We start from the raw sequence: 23,656 nt of genomic DNA, 5'->3' as shown, positions 1-23,656 counted from the left end.
CTGTGGGCAGGCTTTGTGGGAGGAGTGGTCCAGCCCCCTCGGCGGATTTTCATTCTCAGCAAACAGCTGAGCGAATGCCGCTTTGCTCCATGAAATTTTTTTCAGAAACTCTGCCAGACAGCCAGCTGGAAACCATTTGGAAGATTCAGGTGGCTTTCGGTGAAGATTGTATCGGTATCACACGGATTAAGGACCATTAAAACTGGATTAAAAACGGCCCACAGCGCCCTGAACGGCCATCGACAGGCTGAAACGAGCAGATCACTAACAAATTTAAGGCTCTGTTGATGCAGGACGTCGTGTGACTAGCAGAGAAGTTTCAGAAGAGGTCAGGATCAGCAATTTATCGGCACATTCCACTGTTAAAGGAGATTTTGTAATGAAAGACGTGCGGACGGATTCGCGCGTCCCAACGCAGCCGCTCATGGCGTGGCGGGCCAAAAAACACCTCCGTGTTGGAAACCATTCGTAAGATTCAGACAGCTTTCGATGGTTTTTCAGTCGAGTGAGTATCCGAGAAATTGTTTAACAGCTGGGCATGTTCCAACTTGTCTTGTGAGACTTCCAACACGGAGGTGTTGTTTGTCCCGCGCCATGAGTGGCTGCATCCCGACGCGCGAATCCGTCCGCACGTCTTTCATTACAAAATCTCCTTTAACAGTGGAATGTGCCAATAAAGTGCTGATCCCGACCTCTTGTGAAACTTCTCTGCTAGTCACACGACGTCCTGCATCAACAGAGCCTTAAACTTGTTAATGATCTGCTCGTTTCAGCCTGTCGATGGCCGCTCGGGGCACAGTGCGCCCTCCGGCGCTGTGGGCCGTTTTTAATCGAGTTTTAATGGTCCTTAATCTGTGTGACACCGATACAATCTTCACCAAAAGCCACCTGAATCTTCCAAATGGTTTCCAGCTGGCTGTCTGGCAGAGTTTCTGAAAAAATTTTCATGGAGCAAAGCGGCAGTTGCTCAGCCATTTCACTGACAATGAAAATCCGACAAGGGGGGTGGACCAGTGCTCACTCAAAGCCTGCCCACAGGCAAATGACGCAACTGACAGGCGTGAAAAAACTCACGCATGCGCACGAAGGTTCAAGCTTGTCTGATGCAAGCGCACATGAAGCACACAAATCCATATAGTTTTTGAAAAAATTAAAAAGGTTGGATACTTTTCTAACAGACCTCATATTACACACACACGTGCACACACGTACACACACACGTACACGTACGCACGCACACACACGTACACGTACGCACGCACACACACGTACACGTACGCACGCACACACACGTACACACGCGTACACGTACACGTACGCACACACGTACACACGCGTACACACACGCACGCGTACACACACGCGTACGCACACACACACACGCGTACACGCACGCGTACGCACACGCGTACGCACACACGCACGCACACACATATATATACACACACATACATACACACACATACATATATATACATACACATACATACATACACATACATACATATATATCAATCAATCAATCAATCAATTTTTTTATATAGCGCCAAATCACAACAAACAGTTGCCCCAAGGCGCTTTATATTGTAAGGCAAGGCCATACAATAATTATGTAAAACCCCAACGGTCAAAACGACCCCCTGTGAGCAAGCACTTGGCTACAGTGGGAAGGAAAAACTCCCTTTTAACAGGAAGAAACCTCCAGCAGAACCAGGCTCAGGGAGGGGCAGTCTTCTGCTGGGACTGGTTGGGGCTGAGGGAGAGAACCAGGAAAAAGACATGCTGTGGAGGGGAGCAGAGATCGATCACTAATGATTAAATGCAGAGTGGTGCATACAGAGCAAAAAGAGAAAGAAACAGTGCATCATGGGAACCCCCCAGCAGTCTAAGTCTATAGCAGCATAACCACGGGATGGTTCAGGGTCACCCGATCCAGCCCTAACTATAAGCTTTAGCAAAAAGGAAAGTTTTAAGCCTAATCTTAAAAGTAGAGAGGGTGTCTGTCTCCCCGATCTGAATTGGGAGCTGGTTCCACAGGAGAGGAGCCTGAAAGCTGAAGGCTCTGCCTCCCATTCTACTCTTACAAACCCTAGGAACTACAAGTAAGCCTGCAGTCTGAGAGCGAAGCGCTCTATTGGGGTGATATGGTACTACGAGGTCCCTAAGATAAGATGGGACCTGATTATTCAAAACCTTATAAGTATCAATCAATCAATCAACTTTTTTCTTGTATAGCGCCAAATCACAACAAACAGTTGCCCCAAGGCGCTCCACATTGCAAGGCAAGGCCATACAATAATTATGAAACACAGTCTACGTCTAAAGCAACATAACCAAGGGATGGTCCAGGGTCACCCGATCCAGTCCTAACTATAAGCCTTAGCGAAAAGGAAAGTTTTAAGCCTAATCTTAAAAGTAGAGAGGGTATCTGTCTCCCTGATCTGAATTGGGAGCTGGTTCCACAGGAGAGGAGCCTGAAAGCTGAAGGCTCTGCCTCCCATTCTACTCTTACAAACCCTAGGAACTACAAGTAAGCCCGCAGTCTGAGAGCGAAGCGCTCTAATGGGGTAATATGGTACTATGAGGTCCCTAAGATAAGATGGGACCTGATTATTCAAAACCTTATAAGTAAGAAGAAGAATTTTAAATTCTATTCTAGCATTAACAGGAAGCCAATGAAGGGAGGCCAACACGGGTGAGATATGCTCTCTCCTTCTAGTCCCCGTCAGTACTCTAGCTGCAGCATTCTGAACCAACTGAAGGCTTTTTAGGGAACTTTTAGGACAACCTGATAATAATGAATTACAATAGTCCAGCCTAGAGGAAACAAATGCATGAATTAGTTTTTCAGCATCACTCTGAGACAAGACCTTTCTGATTTTAGAGATATTGCGTAAATGCAAAAAGGCAGTCCTACATATTTGTTTAATATGCGCTTTGAATGACATATCCTGATCAAAAATAACTCCAAGATTTCTCACAGTATTACTAGAGATCAGGGAAATGCCATCCAGAGTAACGATCTGGTTAGACACCATGCTTCTAAGATTTGTGGGGCCAAGTACAATAACTTCAGTTTTATCTGAGTTTAAAAGCAGGAAATTAGAGGTCATCCATGTCTTTATGTCTGTAAGACAATCCTGCAGTTTAGCTAATTGGTGCGTATCCTCTGGCTTCATGGATAGATAAAGCTGGGTATCATCTGCGTAACAATGAAAATTTAAGCAATACCGTCTAATAATACTGCCTAAGGGAAGCATGTATAAAGTGAATAAAATTGGTCCTAGCACAGAACCTTGTGGAACTCCATAATTAACTTTAGTCTGTGAAGAAGATTCCCCATTTACATGAACAAACTGTAATCTATTAGACAAATATGATTCAAACCACCGCAGCGCAATGCCTTTAATACCTATGACATGCTCTAATCTCTGTAATAAAATTTTATGGTCAACAGTATCAAAAGCAGCACTGAGGTCCAACAGAACAAGCACAGAGATAAGTCCACTGTCCGAAGCCATAAGAAGATCATTTGTAACCTTCACTAATGCTGTTTCTGTACTATGATGAATTCTAAAACCTGACTGAAACTCTTCAAATAGACCATTCCTCTGCAGGTGATCAGTTAGCTGTTTTACAACTACCCTCTCAAGAATCTTTGAGAGAAAAGGAAGGTTGGAGATTGGCCTATAATTAGCTAAGATAGCTGGGTCAAGTGATGGCTTTTTAAGTAATGGTTTAATTACTGCCACCTTAAAGGCCTGTGGTACATAACCAACTAACAAAGATAGATTGATCATATTTAAGATTGAAGCATTAAATAATGGTAGGACTTCCTTGAGCAGCCTGGCAGGAATGGGGTCTAATAAGCATGTTGATGGTTTGGATGAAGTAACTAATGAAAATAACTCAGACAGAACAATCGGAGAGAAAGAGTCTAACCAAATACCGGCATCACTGAAAGCAGCCAAAGATAACGATACATCTTTGGGATGGTTATGAGTAATTTTTTCTCTAATAGTCAAAATTTTGTTAGCAAAGAAAGTCATGAAGTCATTACTAGTTAAAGTTAATGGAATACTCAGCTCAATAGAGCTCTGACTCTTTGTCAGCCTGGCTACAGTGCTGAAAAGAAACCTGGGGTTGTTCTTATTTTCTTCAATTAGTGATGAGTAGAAAGATGTCCTAGCTTCACGAAGGGCTTTCTTATAGAGCAACAAACTCTTTTTCCAGGCTAAGTGAAGATCTTCTAAATTAGTGAGACGCCATTTCCTCTCCAACTTACGGGTTATCTGCTTTAAGCTACGAGTTTGTGAGTTATACCACGGAGTCAGACACTTCTGATTTAAAGCTCTCTTTTTCAGAGGAGCTACAGCATCCAAAGTTGTCTTCAATAAGGATGTAAAACTATTGACGAGATACTCTATCTCCCTTACAGAGTTTAGGTAGCTACTCTGCTCTGTGTTGGTATATGACATTAGAGAACATAAAGAAGGAATCATATCCTTAAACCTAGTTACAGCGCTTTCTGAAAGACTTCTAGTGTAATGAAACTTATTCCCCACTGCAGGGTAGTCCATCAGGGTAAATGTAAATGTTATTAAAAAATGATCAGACAAAAGGGAGTTTTCAGGGAATACTGTTAAGTCTTCTATTTCCATACCATAAGTCAGAACAAGATCTAAAATATGATTAAAGTGGTGGGTGGACTCATTTACTTTTTGAGCAAAGCCGATAGAGTCTAATAATAGATTAAATGCAGTGTTGAGGCTGTCATTCTCAGCATCTGTGTGGATGTTAAAATCCCCCACTATAATTATCTTATCTGAGCTAAGCACTAAGTCAGACAAAAGGTCTGAAAATTCACAGAGAAACTCACAGTAACGACCAGGAGGACGATAGATAATAACAAATAAAACTGGTTTTTGAGACTTCCAATTTGGATGGACAAGACTAAGAGACAAGCTTTCAAATGAATTAAAGCTCTGTCTAGGTTTTTGATTAATTAATAAGCTGGAATGGAAGATTGCTGCTAATCCTCCGCCCCGGCCCGTGCTACGAGCATTCTGACAGTTAGTGTGACTCGGGGGTGTTGACTCATTTAAACTAACATATTCATCCTGCTGTAACCAGGTTTCTGTAAGGCAGAATAAATCAATACGTTGATCAATTATTATATCATTTACCAACAGGGACTTAGAAGAGAGAGACCTAATGTTTAATAGACCACATTTAACTGTTTTAGTCTGTGGTGCAATTGAAGGTGCTATATTATTTTTTCTTTTTGAATTTTTATGCTTAAATAGATTTTTGCTAGTTATTGGTGGTCTGGGAGCAGGCACCGTCTCTAAGGGGATGGGGTAATGAGGGGATGGCAGGGGGAGAGAAGCTGCAGAGAGGTGTATAAGACCACAGCTCTGCCTCCTGGTCCCAACGCTAGACAGTCACAGTTTGGAGGATCCCAAAAAATTGGCCAGATTTCTAGAAATGAGAGCTGCTCCCTCTAAAGTGGGATGGATGCCGTCTCTCCTAACAAGACCAGGTTTTCCCCAGAAGCTTTGCCAATTATCAATGAAGCCCACCTCATTTTTTGGACACCACTCAGACAGCCAGCAATTCAAGGAGAACATGCGGCTAAACATGTCACTCCCGGTCTGATTGGGGAGGGGCCCAGAGAAAACTACAGAGTCCGACATTGTTTTTGCAAAGTTACACACCGATTCAATGTTAATTTTAGTGACCTCCGATTGGCGTAACCGAGTGTCATTACTGCCGACGTGAATTACAATCTTACCAAATTTACGCTTAGCCTTAGCCAGCAATTTCAAATGTCCTTCGATGTCGCCTGCTCTGGCCCCCGGAAGACAATTGACAATGGTTGCTGGTGTCGCTAACTTCACATTTCTCAAAACAGAGAAATTTACCAACAGGGACTTAGAAGAGAGAGATCTAATGTTTAATAGACCACATTTAACTGTTTTAGTCTGTGGTGCAGTTGAAGGTGCTATATTATTTTTCTTATATATATACATACACACACATATATATATATATATATATATATATATATATATATATATGAAGAGCTCTTTTCCAAAATGCTTTAAATCCATTTTGATTGTTTTGAGAAAAATGACTTATTTATCCAGATCAACAAATTTTGCAAATATTTAGTTTGTCCTGTTGTAATAGATGGTTGGTTCAGTCTGAACATTTTCAACAATAATTGACAAATCTAACAATAATGTTATTGTTTATAATCCAAAGTTTATTTTATTTTTTCCAAAACGCTATAAATCCACTCATTCTTTTTTCAAAATGCAATGCAAAATGCAATAAATCCATCCATGTTTTTCTGTCTTTCTGATTTTAAAACAAGAGAACATGTTGTAGATATCAGGAAATTTCATCAAACAATTTGTAATAAAAGCAATAATAAAGTAACACTTCATAACATTCATTCCCACATGCTTAATCTTACGTTATAAGACTATCCACCATGGAAAACAACTAAACAGTCAGTTCATTTTTTAAATGCAATCCATTCAATGCGCAACCCTAAATAGCATAACAAAACCACAATTTAAAAACAATAATCATTGATAAGATTACATTCAGTAGTCAGTTAAGTGCTGAACCTGTATGTGTGTGTGCGGCATCCTGAGAGAGGTAAGGGGGATGTCTGACAACTCTCAAGTGTGTGTGTGTGTTAAATAACAATAATCAATATTGATACAAAATACATTCAATAGTGTGTTGAACCTGTAACGCCAAACTATTATGAACTTTGATAAAAAAAAATACATTCAGTAGAGTTATTCAAGTTATTCAGTAAAGTGCTGAACCTGTAACAGCAAACTATTATGAACGTAGTCGAGTTATTCAAGTTATTCAGTAAAATGCTGAACCTATGAAAAGGAAAAGTAGCAATTTACCTGCTACATAAAACAAAAATTAACACACAGAAATTACTTTAGTGCTCAATATTAAATTAATTCTTACATCTTGAACCTACTGAAGTGCCACCTAAATTTGCATGACAAAAACACCATTTAAAAACAATAATCAATACATTCAGTAGTAAGTTTAGTGTTGAACCTGTACGTATTTGTGTGTGTGCTCGCCATCCTGAGAGAGGTTAGGGTAAATTGTATGTTTGACAACTCTGCTAGACCACAGGTGTGTGTGTGTGTTATTCTGAGAGAGGTAAGAGGGATGATTTTACAACTTTGCCAGACCAAAAACTGAGTGGGATTGTTTGTGTGTGCACCATCCTCAGAGGGGTAAGGAGGATGTCTGACAAGTCTGACAGACCACAGTGTGTGTGTGTGTGTGTGCGCGCGTGTGTTTCTGCATTTACTGTGCATCCTCATCACTCTGGTATGCATTTTCATTCACCTCAGATAATGCCTCATTATAAAAAGCCCTCACTCCATCAGACACACCTATTGCTTCCAGAAGTGCCAGCACATCATGCTTCTTTGAGACTTTCACTGTGGACTGCTTTGGAAGTATGGCAGGTTTCAGGTCAGCCCACTGCTTGCCCCGTTTCAACACACTGTGAAAGCAGTACTCCCCGTTGTACACCGTCTTGAAGCCAACCTTGTTGGTGCTCAAGTCAAGCATACGTGCATCACTGATCTTAAAGCTTCTCTGAGCCTTCACACATTCTTTTGTGGCTGACCTATAATCAAATGCCTTCCAGTCTGTGCCATAAATGTAAACATTGCCAAACTGCTGCAGGAGAGTATGATATTGTTGTGGTAGCAGAATTGAGTCAATTTTCCTGATCTTCTGTTCAATCCTACCAAAAACACAGTCAGCTGGGAGATAACTGTGCCCTCTAACTGGAAAGGTGTGCTCAATGCCAAGGTTGGGAAAAAACTGTTTAAGTTCCATGAGCATGGACACCAAAGTCAGATTTTTGTTTTGCCCAAAACAAGAGTCGCTAAACAGCCGAAGCCCCTTGGATTTACAGATTTCACCCTCAAGGCGAACCTTGAAGCAATCATTTAATGCAGATGCAATCATATTGCTGTTCTTGCTGCTTTCATTTTCCTGCCACACGTAGAGGTGGACATCCTCTTTTCTCTGGTGACTGTTTTCTCCATAGTGTCTAACAACACCAAATAAGTACAGATACAGCTGACGTGAGTAGTAAGCCTGTCCTATTGGAGTTTTCGGAAGAATCAAGTTTTGCATCATATCAAAGCAGACTGTTACATAATCATTAGCAACCCTATTTAAAAGGTCATAGAACATGCGAGCTCTGCGACGATGCAAAATGAATGATGCAGATTCTATTTGATTCTCTCTTTCAGTCAAGTTTGGATCAGAAATTCTGATTTTGTATTTGGCACAATCAGAACATGTGTCCGTAGCTGGGTGGCCAAAGCCAAGATTGAAGTCATTGGCAAACACAGAATAGTACAGGGAGTAGCTCGTGTGTGTGTGGTTGAGAGCCTCAAAGAGCTCATGCATCTTGCGTACATTCAGATCACAAGGGAGATACTTGCGGCCTGGTGCTCCTCTCCGTCCATAGTGGCTGGCCCTGCATGTGAAGGACTGTATGTGTTCAACAATTAATTGCCTTCGCTGTTTGTTCTCCTGAATATTTCGTGCACCACCTCTTCTCTCTAGACGTGTCTCAGCATAATACTGGGCAACCCGGGAGGCACGGTCTTTCCTGATGCCTGTAGTAAATTAAAAGGAAATTATTTAGGTTGTCAGTCATCTACCTTGCTTAGACTTACTTACTAACTTCAACTTTGAAACCAATACAAAACACACCATTTCCACACAAGAAACTTACGAGCACAATTAATTAAAAAAAAACTAATTTCCCTGAATTTTTCTTGGAAACAAGGGACATTCCTATTTCTACAGTAAATATCAACATTATTATATTACGTCACTGGGTTTGTTAGCTCTGAATGGCCAAAATCTTCAATGCGTAACTGCCTTGGAACGCACGTTTTACTCCAAAGCGTCCACCAGAAGAATGCGCGTACCAAGAACGGAGCTTATGCTGGATTTATAAACAGGTTAGTGAATAAGGCCAAGTCACATGGAAAATCCGAAAGTATCGGAAACACGGGAAAGACGCGTTTTTATCATCATATTTTTACTTTTTCATGGAATAAAAATGGACGTTGATGGATTATAACAACATACAGCATTACTTTATGGGAAATACAACTGGATATTATTTTTCTGTGGAGTGTCACGAACAAATAAGCCCACTTATGGCCGGATTCGACGTGTTTTAAAGTTCCAAAAGACGAACACAAGGTAAGAAGCGAAAATAATATGATGACAAATTATTAGTTACTTGCGTTTGTGGTGGATGGCTGGCTGAGAGTGGAGTTGATGGTCGCTTTCTTTGAGATTGCTTGATTCAAAGAGGTACAAAATTGTACTTACCCAACACTGTGAGGAATGTTGGTTTGCAAACTGGTACTTTATGCGGATGGTCATTACACAGCAGACTGTATTTCACAGAGATGTTCCTGTCCTTTCTTCGGTCTTCATCGTCAACCTTTTGACGCTGCCGTTTAACTTCTGTTATTGTCATCAGATGAAGTAGAGCCCTGTCCTGTTCAACCTTACCAGGCTTATCATAAAACTTCTGAAAATTCATTACGATGTCATCCGGTGTTAATGTATCTGCATGGCAAAAGTTTTTGGCAGCAGTGTGTTTATATCCAACGGAGGGAATCAGCCCGCCACCAGAATGGCGGATTTTCTTCATTTTCTCTCGTTCATGGTTGTCTTCGTTTAAACGACGTCTTCTACCACCTGATGTAGGTCTCACAGGTTCGTCGGAACCATCAAAAGTATTCACAACAAACATTCCCGAAAGTTGTTTGGGCACAAGAACTTACACAGCAACAAAACTCCCCGCTTCAGATCGCTGCCATGTTTGATATCGCTAACGGAACTCTGATTGGTCGAGAGGAAATGTCGCACTCAGCCAAAAACCGTGTGCAGCGACAATCGCGGTTTGGAAAGAAACAACAATTTGCAGCACATATAAACAAGGAAATATAGTGATTTGGCATGAAACATTAATGGGGCAGTGAATATGCTCAGTACATAGCAGAATAGCGTGGTGAACTCATTTTTTTTTTAATTGGCGTTTATCGCGTTTTGGAAAAGAGCTCTTCATATATATATACGAGGTCTGTCCGTAAACTATAGGTCCTTTTTATTTTTTGCAAAAACCATATGGATTTGAATCACGTGTGATTGCATCAGCCAAGGTTGAACCCTCGTGCGCATGCGTGAGTTTCCCCACGCCTGTCGGTGACGTCATTCGCCTGTGGGCACAGCTTGTGGGAGGAGCGCTCCACCCCCCTCATCGGATTTTTTTGTTGTGAGAAAATGGCTGAACGCGTGGAGCAGCGTTACTGCATTAAATTCTGCCAGAAACTTGGCGACAGCCAGGCAGAAACTATTCGAAAAATCCAAACAGCTTTCGGAGATGAAGCCATGAGCAGCACACGGATTAAGGAGTGGTACAACCGGTTTAAAGACGGGCGCGTAACGGTGGAGAGCGAGCCGCGCTCCGGTCGGCCATCAACGAGCCGAAATGACGAGATCGTTTCCAAAGTGCACGCTGTGGTTATGCGGGATCGTCGCTTGACTGTCCGAGAAATTGCTGAGGAAGTGGACATTGGCAAGACTTCGGCACATTCCATCATAACGGACGATTTGGGCATGAAACGAGTGGCGGCGAAGTTCGTGCCGAGGTTGCTGACGGCGGAGCAAAAGCACCTCCGTGTGGAAGTCTCACAGGACATGCTGGACTCCATTGACATTGATCCCAGCTTTATGGACACCATAATCACCGGAGATGAGTCCTGGGTGTACGGGTACGACCCGGAAACCAAATTTCAGTCGTCACAGTGGAAGCATTCCACGTCGCCAAGACCGAAGAAGGCGCGCCAAGTGCGCAGCAACATCAAGGTAATGCTGACTGTTTTTTTTTTTACTCCCGTGGTGTGGTACACCACGACTACGCACCACAGGGTCAAACAGTAACAAAGGAGTATTACAGGGATGTCCTCCGTCGTCTACGTGATAGTGTGCGGCGCAAGAGACCGGAGTTGTGGGCCGGAGGAAATTGGCGCCTCCACCACGACAACGCGCCAGCTCATTCCTCTCATTTAATTCAGACTTATTTGACCAAAAACCAGACTCCGGTGGTTCAACAGGCGCCTTACTCCCCTGACATGGCCCCTTGTGACTTTTGGCTCTTCCCAAAACTTAAAATACCATTAAAAGGAACCCGATTTGAGACAAGAGAGGACATTATGGCTGCGACGACGGCGGAGCTGCGCGCCATCCCGAAAAAGGCATTTTTGGAATGCTTCCAACAGTGGCGACAACGCTGGGAGAAGTGTGTGGAGTCCCAAGGAGAGTACTTCGAGGGTGATTAGGTTTCCAACCCTCCAGGTAAGCCAATTTTTTTTTTTCCCAGCCAATGGTCCGATACTTTTCGGACAGACCTCGTATATAAAGAAAAATGGCTTCAGTAAGCCTTATGCAAAAATAGAAATATCTCAAATTAAAAAAGTTACCTTGTTGTAAGTATGGTATGAGTAGACAGGGCCAAGTTGCTTGTATAAGAGAGTTACTGTAGCTGACCAGCAGCAAAGCAAGCGCCGACCTGGCCCAACCATGCACATTTCTTTTAAGTCAGAGTACTGACAGATAGATTATGACGAACTGACAGCCCGCTCCACGTACTTCTCTGCCTCTGCAACTGAGCCGAACCACGTACGTTTACCGTCTGCTTGAGTAATACGGAGCCATGCCGGGTAGAGTAGAGCTGGTCTCAGCCCCATGCGGTATAACAGTCATAACAGTCATGTCCTCCCTCCGCTGAGTGACGACCTCAGGGGGAATAGTCCTTGTACAGTCTGAAAGTGTGCCCCTGTAGTCAAACTGCTTCTTGCTGCGAGCCTCACGAATCACCTTCTCCTTGTTTTTAAAGCGGTGAAAACAAAGGATAACATGGCGCAGCCTACCACCAGGCCCCGGCTTAGGACCCGGTCCGCAGTGAGCACGATCTATTTCTGGTGAAGACGGGAAAGCATTTGGGCCGAAAACTTTCTGAAGCATTTTGGCAAAGAAAATGCTAGGTTGTGGCCCTTCAATGTCCTCATCCAGACCAATGATTCTGATATTAGACCTCCTGCTCCGGCCTTCCAAAGCCACAACTTTAGAGCGTAGCTTCTCATTAGCATCTCGTAGCTTAGCACAGGAGGTTTCTAGCTTATCCAAACGATGATCCACAGCCACTGCCCCTTCCTCCAAAGATAACAGGCACACATCGTGGTTGTCGAGAGAGTCTTGAAACCCGTCTAGTTTCCGATGGAGTTCGTCGATAGAGGCATTCAGCTCCACTAAGAGCGCATTTTTGTTTTCAGCTAGCGCGGCTAATGAGTCCGCTTTGTTGATAGTACCGTCTCCATCCATCTTTTCACCCACTTTAGTCGGTTTCGGAGGCATTTTCCAACACTGCGCTTCCACAACAAAGCAGAGGGGGCACAACTCATGTAAACAGGCTTAAAGTGATAGATAATGGGTCAAGAAGTAAAAGTTATTGTGGGAGCTCAAGTCACATGCGTCTTATGGGCCTTTCACACTGCATACTTCAGGCCAATCCGTCAAGATGCGTTTTTAATGCATCCGACATATTCAGTGTGAAAGGCCCTTTACTCCATGAGCAGCAGAATCGGAAGCCCAATTCGAAGATTTTGCCTCATTTATGCTGCTGCTGAAGGCAAATGATGCCATTTTGAGGTTCTATCCGGTTGTTAAAGTAGACCTGCATTGAAATAAATGAAGTCAGATCTTTGGACCAAAAAATGACATATTTACACATAAGATCCTTCTGAATGTAGTAAAGTAAATCTGCATCCCAGATCTGTCATTCAACGGAGAAATCTTCATTTAAAAATGACAAATTTACAGCTAACATTTAGCCCTCCGCAAATTGTCATCACATCCTGGACGCTGCCGAGACATCAGGGAAAAGACTCTCTCCCAGCATGCATTGCGCGCGCCAACTGTAATTTGTGGATTTACGTCAGTTTGCATCTGCACCTTTTTCTTGTCTTATACGGAAGGATCTACTTTTTAAAACTTCATATTGTCTTGCGGTACGCTTGGTGAGTACACATTTCTTTTATTTGTGCTTGAAAATTATTTTTGTGGACTTTCTCATACGCCCGTTTGATTGAGTGGTTGTCGCATTGAAAATCTACTGTTTTTCACCTCCGGTGTACCGTCGCGGGCTACGGAGGTGAGACCCGCAAAGAATTCAAGTCATTAAAAATATATAAACCTCTCTCAGCGGCCACGGAGCTCTGTGGCTCCGATTACCGAGACGTGCGGTGCTGCGAATTTTGCAGCAAGAAATCTGTCCTTGCGAGCAACAGTTGTCACCGCGCACACTGCATTAAAACGGCGAGCGTAGTCTCTGGACTTGTGCCAAGTTGGCTGCAACTCCATTCAGTAGAGAGAGAGAGGTGGTTCTGGCTGCACAGCAGACACGGGGGAGTGAGTGCCGCGGTAGCATTTAACGAGCGCATGCACTCGGTAAGCGTATCGGGGGCAGTGAGAGCGAGGCGTCCAGGAATGTCGCCCGCTGTCGATGCCGCCGCTGATCTGATCCCCAGATCTGAGCAAGCAGAGCTGTATCTCACATTCATTGCAGCTTACTTTTGGATGTTGAAACCAGGATGTGTATAAATAACAGTAACATTACTAAGAGATAAAATCAATTTCAATGTGGGATCAGACTGAAGGCGGGAACGTGTCGTCTTGTCACCGACGTCATGGAAATGATCCGGATGTACAAACTGTTTTCACAGAGGGCTAAATGTTAGCTGCAAATGTGTCATTTTTAAATGAATATTTCTCCGCTGAATTACAAATTTGGGCTTACAGATTTACTTTACTGCATTCACAAAGGACTTATAAATACATATAAGCTATTTCTTTTCTGAAATCTGACCACATTTACTTCAATGCAGGTCTCCTTTAAGCTCTGACGTAACGCATCACGTGATAAATCTGTTTCCGGGTCCAAAGACCTCCAAGTTTACAATTAAAGTTACGTCTGATCATTTTAAGGATTTACAGTTTAAGTTTAGTTTGTGTTTACATTGTGCGCAAACCTCCATCCTTCCCTTCTCCGTCTCCACCTCTGTTTTCCGCATTCGTCTGATTCTATGGTCAGAACACTTAATAAAACTTTATCTTTTACTTTGCATATTTTATTATGCACAGGTAAAATATACATGTATGTTTGTTAATAAACAATAAACAGGACTTTATACTGCAAACTTCACTTTCTCCCTAGAAAGTGACATGAACAGGAAGCAATCGCAGTTCGTAGCAACTCCCACTGAAAATAACGGAGAAACGACCTGAGGGTCTGACATTTTTACATAAAACAAACGCAGTAACACCATCTAAAAACCCAGTTAATATATCCAGGAGAGTTTTAGGCACAATATACAAAGAGTTTTATGTTGCGATGTTAATGCTGTTGTCCGTGTGCAGCCTGATCAGAGCGTCTCAGTGCAGTTCTCAATGTTAATGACAGTGCGCCTTTTTTGTTTGGAGCCGGAAGTTGAAAATCACATGATGTGTTACGTCACACTTAACAACTGGATGGTGCACTGTGGAAGTGCATTTTGGGGCGTGTCAAAGTCCACTTTGCTATTTACATGGTGCACGATCTGAGTGCAAAGAGGTCATAGTTAGTCAATGAATCACCGATGAAGGATTTACTTCTACATCTGGAGGACTGAGAGCTTAGACAAAAATCAGGAACTGAACTTTGTGAAGGTTTATCTGTCTGGATTTCCTCACCTGATGGCACCTTCATTCCACTGATTCACACTCAATCTGATTTATTTGCTAAACACCACATAATGTAATCTAATGGACTGCATTTATATAGCGCTTTTCCATCTGCATCAGACACTCAAAGCGCTTTACAATAATGCCTCACATTCACCCTGATGTCAGGCTGCTGCCATACAAGGTGCTCCCTACACACCGGGAGCAACTAGGACCTTGCCCAAGGGCCCTTAGTGATTTTCCAGTCAGGTTGGGATTTGAAACAAGGATTCTCTGGTCTCAAGTCCAACGCTTAACCACTAGACCATCTCCTCTCCTGTCAGACTGTCAGATCGACCTTAGCTTTCAGCTATGGCTTGCATGTGGTACGATGATATGCATCCTTTATTATGAAAATTTTGGAGAATAATTTTGAAAAACCTTTATGTTGAAACCTTTATTTTCATGACAGAGTTGTTTGCATACCCTGACTGTCGGGATTTTTCCCACCTTTCTTATGCCCTCTGTTTGCCCCAGCCTTGATTTATTTGGGTTTTATTTTTTGAAACTTGTTTATTTTCTGCTCTGTTTTGTTTTGCCACTTTGCTTCTTTATTACTTTTCATTCTTGAGCCATGATTCAGTTCCGTTGTGGTTTTGTTCAGCCAGTCTGTGTTTTCATTGCTTATCATTAGCGTATCACTTGTTTATATTTTTCATGTTATCAGTAATGTTGCAGTATCGGGTTTTGTTTTCTGTTCATCACTTAGTCCCTGTTTTACTTATTGTTTGGTTACCACTTTGTTTTATTAGTCTTAGTTCCAGTTTGGTTTTGTTTTAGTGTTTGTTGTTCTCTTATCAGTTCTCATATAATTTTGTTTCAGTACTATTTTCAGATGTTTGCTTTTCAGTCCTGTTCTAGTTTTTATTACCAGTTTGTGTTTCATTTGTGTAGTCATTAGTTGTCATCGTCCGTATTCTTACAGTGCTCACTTACACCTGTCTGTCTCATCCCGTCTTCGTCTGTCCCGTGTCTCCTCTCTGTTCTCATGTGTTCATACCCAGTTGTCTCCCTCTGATCACTGCACTCTCTTGACCTGTACTTCCTCATCTCTGTTGGCCACACCCCGTTTTGTTTGTCATTTCCTTGCCCACTTGTCACTGCCTTTTCTTGCCTCTTTTCCCTTCGTGGATTCACCTGACCTCACCTCCTTTCCAGGTCCTTCTCCCACCACGTGCATCTCGTTATCCAATTACCACCTGTTCTTATTTAAACTACTTCTGTTCACTTCCTCGCTGCTCGCTTGTCGACTTTGTCACTTACCAGCTCTTGTCATGGTTCTGTTGTTTGCCGAGTCCTGTTTTCTGACCCCTGCTCTGTTTTTTGGAACCTGTTTTTGCCTTTGCTCCAATTGCCCTGTTTGCTCTTTTACTGAAACCTGCTTGTTTTGGGCCTCGACGTATCGCCTCGCCCTTAACTGTACTGTTGCACCGTGGACTATTTGCCTGTGTACTGTACCCATGTCTGCATTAAAGACGCAGCCTTTTAGACTATTACGTCCAGCCTGTGAGTCTGTAAGTTGTATCCAGCCTCTGTCTGTGCCTCACTACCTCTCAGCCTGACACTGACAATCTCTGACTGCAGGGGGTACAAGGTTTCATCTCCTCTGAGTGCATCAAAAACAGAAGCACACGTCAAATGAAGTCATAACACAGTTACTGCACAATCAAAACTAATTAACAAACTCCATTTATTTTTGAATGAACTAATGAAAAACAGAAATAAACTTAAAATAAAATTATATACGAGGTCTGTGAGAAAAGTATCCGACCTTATTATTTTTTTAAAAAAACCATATGGATTTGAATCACGTGTGATTACATCAGCCAAGCTTGAACCCTCGTGGGCATGCAAGAGTTTTTTCATGCCTGTCGGTGACATCATTCGCCTGTGAGCACGCCTTGTGGAAGGAGTGGTCCAGCCCCCTCGTCAGAATTCCTTTGTCTGAGAAGTTGCTGAGAGACTGGCGCTGTGCTTCATCAAAATTTTTTCCAAAACTGTGAGGCACATCCGAGTGGACACCATTCGACAAATTAAGCTGGTTTTCGGTGAAAATTTTAACAGCTGATGAGAGATTTTGGATTGTTTCTATCGCTGTAAGGACTTCCCACGGAGCGGGACGTTGCGCCACGCTCTGAGGCAACGTCATCCTGTTTCAAGCTGAAAACCTCCAAATTTAAGCCTCTGTAGACCCAGGACATCGTGAGAGAACAGAGAACTTTCAGAAGAAGTCGGGATCAGCAGTTTATCCGGACATTCCACTGTTAAAGGAGATTTTTTTAATGAAAGACCTGCAGACGGATTGGCGCGTCGGCTTGCAGCCGGCGCAGCGCGCCCGCCACAGGAAAAACACCTCCGTTGGAAGCCTTAAGGACAAGTTGGAACATGCCCAGCTGTTAAACAATTTCTCAGATACTCACTCAACTGAAAGCCACCAAAAGCCGCCTGGATTTTACAAATGGTTATCAACACGGAGGTGTTTTTCCTGTGGCGGGCGCGCCGCGCCTGCTGCGAGCCGACGCGCCAATCCGTCTGCACGTCTTTCATTAAAAAAAATCTCCTTTAACAGTGGAATGTCCAGATAAACTGCTGATCCCGACTTCTTCTGAAAGTTCTTTGTTCTCTCACGACGTCCTGGGTCAACAGAGGCTTAAATTGGAGGTTTTCAGCTTGAAACAGGATGACGACGTCACCTCGGAGCGCTGTGCGACGTCCCACTCCGTGGGAAGTCCTTACAGCGATAGAAACAATCCAAAATCTCTCATCAGCCATTAAAATTTTCACAGAAAACCAGCTTAATTTGTCGAATGGTGTCCACTCGGATGTGCCTCACAGTTTTGGAAAAAAATTTGATGAAGCACAGCGCCAGTCTCTCAGCAACTTCTCAGACAAAGGAATTCCGACAAGGGGGCTGGACCACTCCTCCCACAAGGAGTGCTCACAGGTGAATGACGTCACCGACAGGCGTGGAAAAACTCACGCATGCGCACGAAGGTTCAAGCATGTCTGACGTAAAAACATATGAATCAAATCCATATAGTTTTTTTTTTAAAATAAAAAAGGTAGGATACTTTTCTAATAGACCTCGTATATGCTCAATTTTTACACACACACACACACACACACACACACACACACACACACACACACATATACATATAGATAGCACTGTTGCCTCACAGCAAGAAGGTCACAGGTTTGATTCCCACCTGTGGCCTTTCTGTGTAGAATTTGAGTGTTCTCCCCGTGTTTGTGTGGGTTCCCTCTGGGTGCTCCGGCTTCCTCCCACATCCAGAGACATGCAGGTTAGATGGACTGGAAACTTTAAATTGTTAGTAGGTGTGAATGTGTTTGACCCTATGACAGACGGCGTCCTGTCCGGGGTGAACCCCGCGTCCCACTGTACGACTGCTGGGATAGGCTCCAGTCCCCTGCAACCCTTAACTGGACTAAGCCGTTGACGAAGTTGACGATGAGTGAGTGAGGTACACACACACACACACACACACACACATATATATAATTTTTTTTTGCCAAAAACAAGAGGGCCAGCGTTTCTAAGATACAACTAACCAGATGAATCAGAGAACAATGGTTGGGAGTCAAAGTCAAAATAAAACTGTCAGAAAAATATAAATATGCACAACATAATTGTGTTATAATATCTAAAAAGAGGAGTGACTTCAAGAGGACCGCAGGGGGTCAGACTGGACGTGTGCACTGACCTTTGAGATGTTTCTGGTATCTCTGCAGCTCAGGGGCCAGCAGGCCACCGAGGGGCCCCAGACACCCGAGCGCCGTCACAAACGAGTCTTCATCGTCCATTTCAGCATCGTCATCGCTCTCCCAGCTGCCGATACCACTGATGGAACAACACAACGTCACCACCGTGATCTCAGACAAGCGGGCACGCATATATACAGACGGCTCATCTCAGAGAACAACTCTCCTGAATCCTGAAGTAAATGCATTTCTGTCCATGAACATCTTCCTGGATGTGTGACTGACCTTCCGTTCGATTTGATTGAGGTAGGGAACGGCGTGATGTTGTAGGTGTACTTCTCTCTCAGCTCAGCCAGCTGGGGGAACGGAAACACCGCCATGGAGTAAACTTCCTGATGGCGTGAGGAAAGAAAATGACGTTTAGACTTTTTTTATTTCAAAAAGGTCAAAGTGTTATTTTTCTGTCCACTACCTGCATGAGATCAGCTGGATCGATGAGGCTGTGCTCCAGCATCTCCTGTGTCAGACAGCCCATGGTGCTGTAGAACTCATCTGCTGTCTGACAGTACTCAATTCTCCTGGACAGGACATGGAGCTTAAAACTCAACACATCAAATAAAGGAACACGCTTTTTTTTTTTCCACCCAATCAAAAACAGTTTCAATGTTGCTCGTAATGTCCTGTGGTCCAAGTCTGTTTCTTGACTTTAAGTAGAACTCTGTAGCACAAGCAACAACTTTTAAAATATTTCAGCATGAAAATGATCAAAATGATTGATAAATGTAATTTCAAGCCAAGTTTTATTCAAATTCGTCTTTACTTATTTATTTTATTGCGAGTCTCTTATTTACCAACAAGACAACACAGTCATCTACCAATGCTTTATGAAATGTGGCACAAAATGGCTTAATTTTAATAGCTATTCAAAAACAGAACAAAGACTTAAAAAAAAACACTTTCTTACCAAAGACATTTTTCTTTAACAATGTTGTCAAAAGCTCAATAATTATAGGCTGAAAAAAGAATAATGTTCTGCGTGCAATTAGATATTAATTAATTTAATGGATTAATTCAATTTACTACATTAATTTAGAAGTCCAGATCTGGTCATTGGAATATATTTTTAATCTAGAGTAGGGGCACATGGTATATGCAGTAGGTAGATGGCATAAATGATATAAATTTGGCCTACAATGGAGATTTGGACTCCACTGACCAATCGCAATAACGCTTGTTGATGCAAGCACAGAGACCACTGAGCAAGAGGAGCTGATTAAAAAAAAAACAGTGCGCATTTCAAGCTCTATACCCGTTTTTAAATTCTGTTAATAGGCCAACTATAACATGAATTATAGCGATTCACTCTATGAATTAAATGAATTGAAATTTAATTGAAAACTATATAACAAAAAACAAACAAAGAGCAAAAAAACAAACTGGACACTACACCATTGTCTCCCACAGATGGACAGATGCCAGGAAGAAGATTAGTAATTTCCGCCATGTTTTTTCATTAATTTTACCGTCATTTAGTGCGCGTATTGGCAGAAAGCCACAGCAAAAAGTCTCATTTCCTTATTCAGTTCCATCTTGGGGCAGGAGAAGCAGAGAAAAAAAAAAAAAAAAAAAAACCCACACCTTCCCCTGTGGAAACACACAACCTAAGCCAATCAGGATCATCAACTCAAGTGGGGTGGGCTCTCAGGACTTTCTGGACAAAATGCCACCAAAGGCAAATAAAAGTGGTAACACTGCCTCCAGCTGGACAGAAGCAGGAATGACAAAGTGTGAGGTCATTCCAATGTCCAAAATTACATGTCCAACACAAGTTGGAGAGGTCTTGTTTTGGACAGGAATTATTCTTCTGAGGGGCAGAAATATAATGTGTGTGGCATCTTATTGCATGTACATAGTCTTACAAAAAACCTGTGGCATTTCCTGCATTTTAATGTAAATAGTTGTATATAAAACTTATTTTTTTTGCTACATTTGTTCATGTTTTTTTTATTTACAAGTTATATTTGCATTCTAAACTATAAAAATAGTGTTTGTGTTCATTTGCACTATTTTGCACCATAGAGTGCTGAGTTTTAATTTTGAGTTTTGAGATCTGCACAATAAATGTTCCCAAAATTACATTATGTTTTTTGTTGTTGCTTTATTTATTTTTTATTAATTTAGCTTTGCTAAGGGACTACATAACCCATTCAGAAACACTACCATTATAATATTTATACTTAAGTTTTTATTGCGATATATACTGTTAACTGTGAAGGGATTCAATTTATCCTGCAATATGAATTTTAGGTCATATTGCCCAAGCCTAACCTGGAGTCATGTGTTACAATATTCACAGAAATAAATTTGATTATTTTTAGTCTTATTTTTCCCGAAACTTCACAGCTCCAGCTGACTGCTGGTGTTCTGTGAGGTTATGGGTTCTAATGACAGCTGCTTTAGCCTTTGCAAGTCACAGCCTGCTTACTCTCCCAGTCTCTCCCATATGGCAAGGCCAACCCGAAACAGCACCTCTGACCCTTCAAAGAAAACAGAGTCCCAGATCTTAAGCACAGTTGGCGCCGGCAGGCAGGTGGCGAACATGGTCAAGAACCACTGCATAGTGAAGACGTTTATCAGCGGAGGCTCATAGCTGCCTGAAAGACAAAAACACCATCATAGCAGCACATAGTGACCTTAGCATGTGCAGTATTTATTTTACTTATTCTGAGCTCTTAGAGTCTGGATGGTGGAGACTGGTGCGGTGCGGGATCGAATCAAATTCAAGCATTTACACCAGCTGGTTACCTCCGGCCTCCCTGTTGGCAGCTTTCTGCAGGTGGTGGAGGTGCTGGGACAGTCTGGGCAGCTTCAGCCTCAGCAGGTCTCTAAACACAGCCATGTCCACTGGCAGAAGACAAGGACTGACATAAAAAGCTACATTCTCCCATCGAACCTCAGGCACAAGACTCAATAAATAATCAGTGGTATCAATAAAATGTGGCCTCACTACCATTTAAATGCAAACTGGCCTTCTGATCAGATAATGACCTTTCTAAAATGATAAATTTTGTTACAGACATCAGATTAATTAATTAAAAATTTTACTGCAATAATCCTGCAAAGAAGTCCAGTGAGTTTAACATATTTTCCATAGTTTATGTGGCACTTGTCAAAAAAATGCCTCTTGAAGAGAGATGAAAATAAATAAAAACATGTCATAGTGGAGTATAAGTCACATTGTTTTATCTGTATGTTCCACAGCATGTCTTTTTCCTGATTCTCTCCCTTCAGCCCCAACCAGTCCCAGCAGAAGACTGCCCCTCCCTGAGCCTGGTTCTGCTGGAGGTTTCTTCCTGTTAAAAGGGAGTTTTTCCTTCCCACTGTCGCCAAATGCTTGCTCATAGGGGGTCGTTTTGACCGTTGGGGTTTTTCTGTAATTATTGTATGGCTTTTGCCTTACAATATAAAGCGCCTTGGGGCAACTGTTTGTTGTGATGCGGTGCTATATAAATAAAATTGATTTGATTTGATTTGTATGCAGGACTCAGGTTTTAACAGCGTTTCCCTGGGGACCAATTTAACAATGAACAGGAACTCAGTGTAGCACATGTGCACACCATAGCGTGTGCTGCTAACATAAGGACTTCTAAAGCCCCCCAAAAAAACAAAATAGACAAACACGTGACGGACAACATATGTGATATTATTTGAAACAGTTTGATTAAAAGTAGTCCGATGGACATAGCTAAAGAAGTAAACAGTGGACTTTTTTGCAGGAAGCCCTCAGCCTGTGGTGTGTACCACAACGACTTTTAAATTCTAAAAATAAGCAACATGCACAAGTAAATATGTGATGGACAACATAGTGGATGTTATTTGATACAGATAAATGCTGATTGCTGGCCCACAGCAGTGGAAACACTACAATAGAAATCTAACCCCACTAAATTTTTTTTTGTAAGAGATTTTTGTGCATTGGTGTAATTTTATTATTGCCATTTATTCTTTTATTATCAGAGTTTATTTTGTTTAGTGCATTGATTCCTGAGAAAGTCCAACATAAATGCGCTATTATCATTATTAATAATAAAAAGTCCCTTTGGCTGTTCTCTTGTTTGCACCAACGGTGGCCACAGCAGATCCCACGTGGATCTGCATGTTGATTTGGCACAAGTTTTATGCCGGACTCACCTTCCTGACGCAACTCCACATTACATGGAGAAACATCAGCATCAATAATGAATGTGATTTTTCTGTATAGCTACAAGTCACAGAGGACAAGTTGCAGGACCTCCTAATAAATAATAATAATAATAATAATAATTTGCAGCCACTTACACTCCAAAAAATATGGTATAGACAAAAGTAAGATATTCACAGTGTTTTTAAATTAAAGCTATAATATACAGTTGCATGTTTTGTAATCTTTTGACAGGATTATTTTAAATCTCAAACTGCCTCAACCAGCTTGTGTTTACCTGACAGCGCTCGCAGATTGTTGGCAAAGTAACTCTCCGGCAGAACTTTATCAATCAGGTAGATCATCACCTGAACAAAAGGAGCTGTCAATCAGATAGTCACATCTGCCACAGCAACATGGGAACTCCAAAAACAGGGAATAAAATGTTCATCTCAACAGTTACAGGTCTGTCATATGAAAACAATATTTAAAGCACTTGAGATTTTTTAGTGCGTTCATTTATTAAACGTGTCATTCATCATTAAACTGGTCAGGCAGCAGTTTGCTCTTTTTGTACCTTCAGTGCGTCGCTCTCACTGCCTTCTGTAACCTCCAGTATGAGTGCAGCCAGCACGTTGAATCCTTGACAGTATCCCACAGTTTTATTCCAGCGGGCATACGCCAGAAGCACTCGCTTAAGCACCACCCTGTCTTGCTCCCCCTCTTGGCCACAGTAAGAACTGCAGCCTGTCCTGTGCAGGTCCTGGGAATGAGAAGGACACACAGAATCTTTACCACTCAGAGGAATCAACATAATTTAAGTTCTCTGAATTT

At 42.2% G+C, this 23,656-nt stretch overlaps 1 protein-coding gene across 5 annotated transcripts in view; it reads right to left on the bottom strand.

The window, feature by feature from the left end:
• Nucleotides 1-23,656, bottom strand: part of tbc1d30 (TBC1 domain family, member 30) — a 61,457-nt gene that overhangs the window by 13,510 nt on the left and 24,291 nt on the right. For all 5 annotated transcript variants that reach the window (XM_034163146.1, XM_034163147.1, XM_034163148.1 and 2 more), the window contains 7 exons: nucleotides 23,400-23,585; nucleotides 23,121-23,190; nucleotides 21,448-21,546; nucleotides 21,128-21,296; nucleotides 19,115-19,220; nucleotides 18,928-19,034; nucleotides 18,645-18,781 (listed from right to left, as the gene is read on the bottom strand). In XM_034163146.1, coding sequence (XP_034019037.1) covers nucleotides 18,645-18,781; nucleotides 18,928-19,034; nucleotides 19,115-19,220; nucleotides 21,128-21,296; nucleotides 21,448-21,546; nucleotides 23,121-23,190; nucleotides 23,400-23,585 — 874 coding nt within the window. The remainder of the gene's footprint in view (nucleotides 1-18,644; nucleotides 18,782-18,927; nucleotides 19,035-19,114; nucleotides 19,221-21,127; nucleotides 21,297-21,447; nucleotides 21,547-23,120; nucleotides 23,191-23,399; nucleotides 23,586-23,656) is intronic.

Source organism: Thalassophryne amazonica, chromosome 22 (assembly GCF_902500255.1).
Source record: "Thalassophryne amazonica chromosome 22, fThaAma1.1, whole genome shotgun sequence".
In the NCBI taxonomy this organism is placed as follows: domain Eukaryota; kingdom Metazoa; phylum Chordata; class Actinopteri; order Batrachoidiformes; family Batrachoididae; genus Thalassophryne; species Thalassophryne amazonica.
The sequence above is the reverse complement of the archived record's forward strand: the minus strand, read 5'-3'. Positions and strand labels throughout refer to the sequence as shown.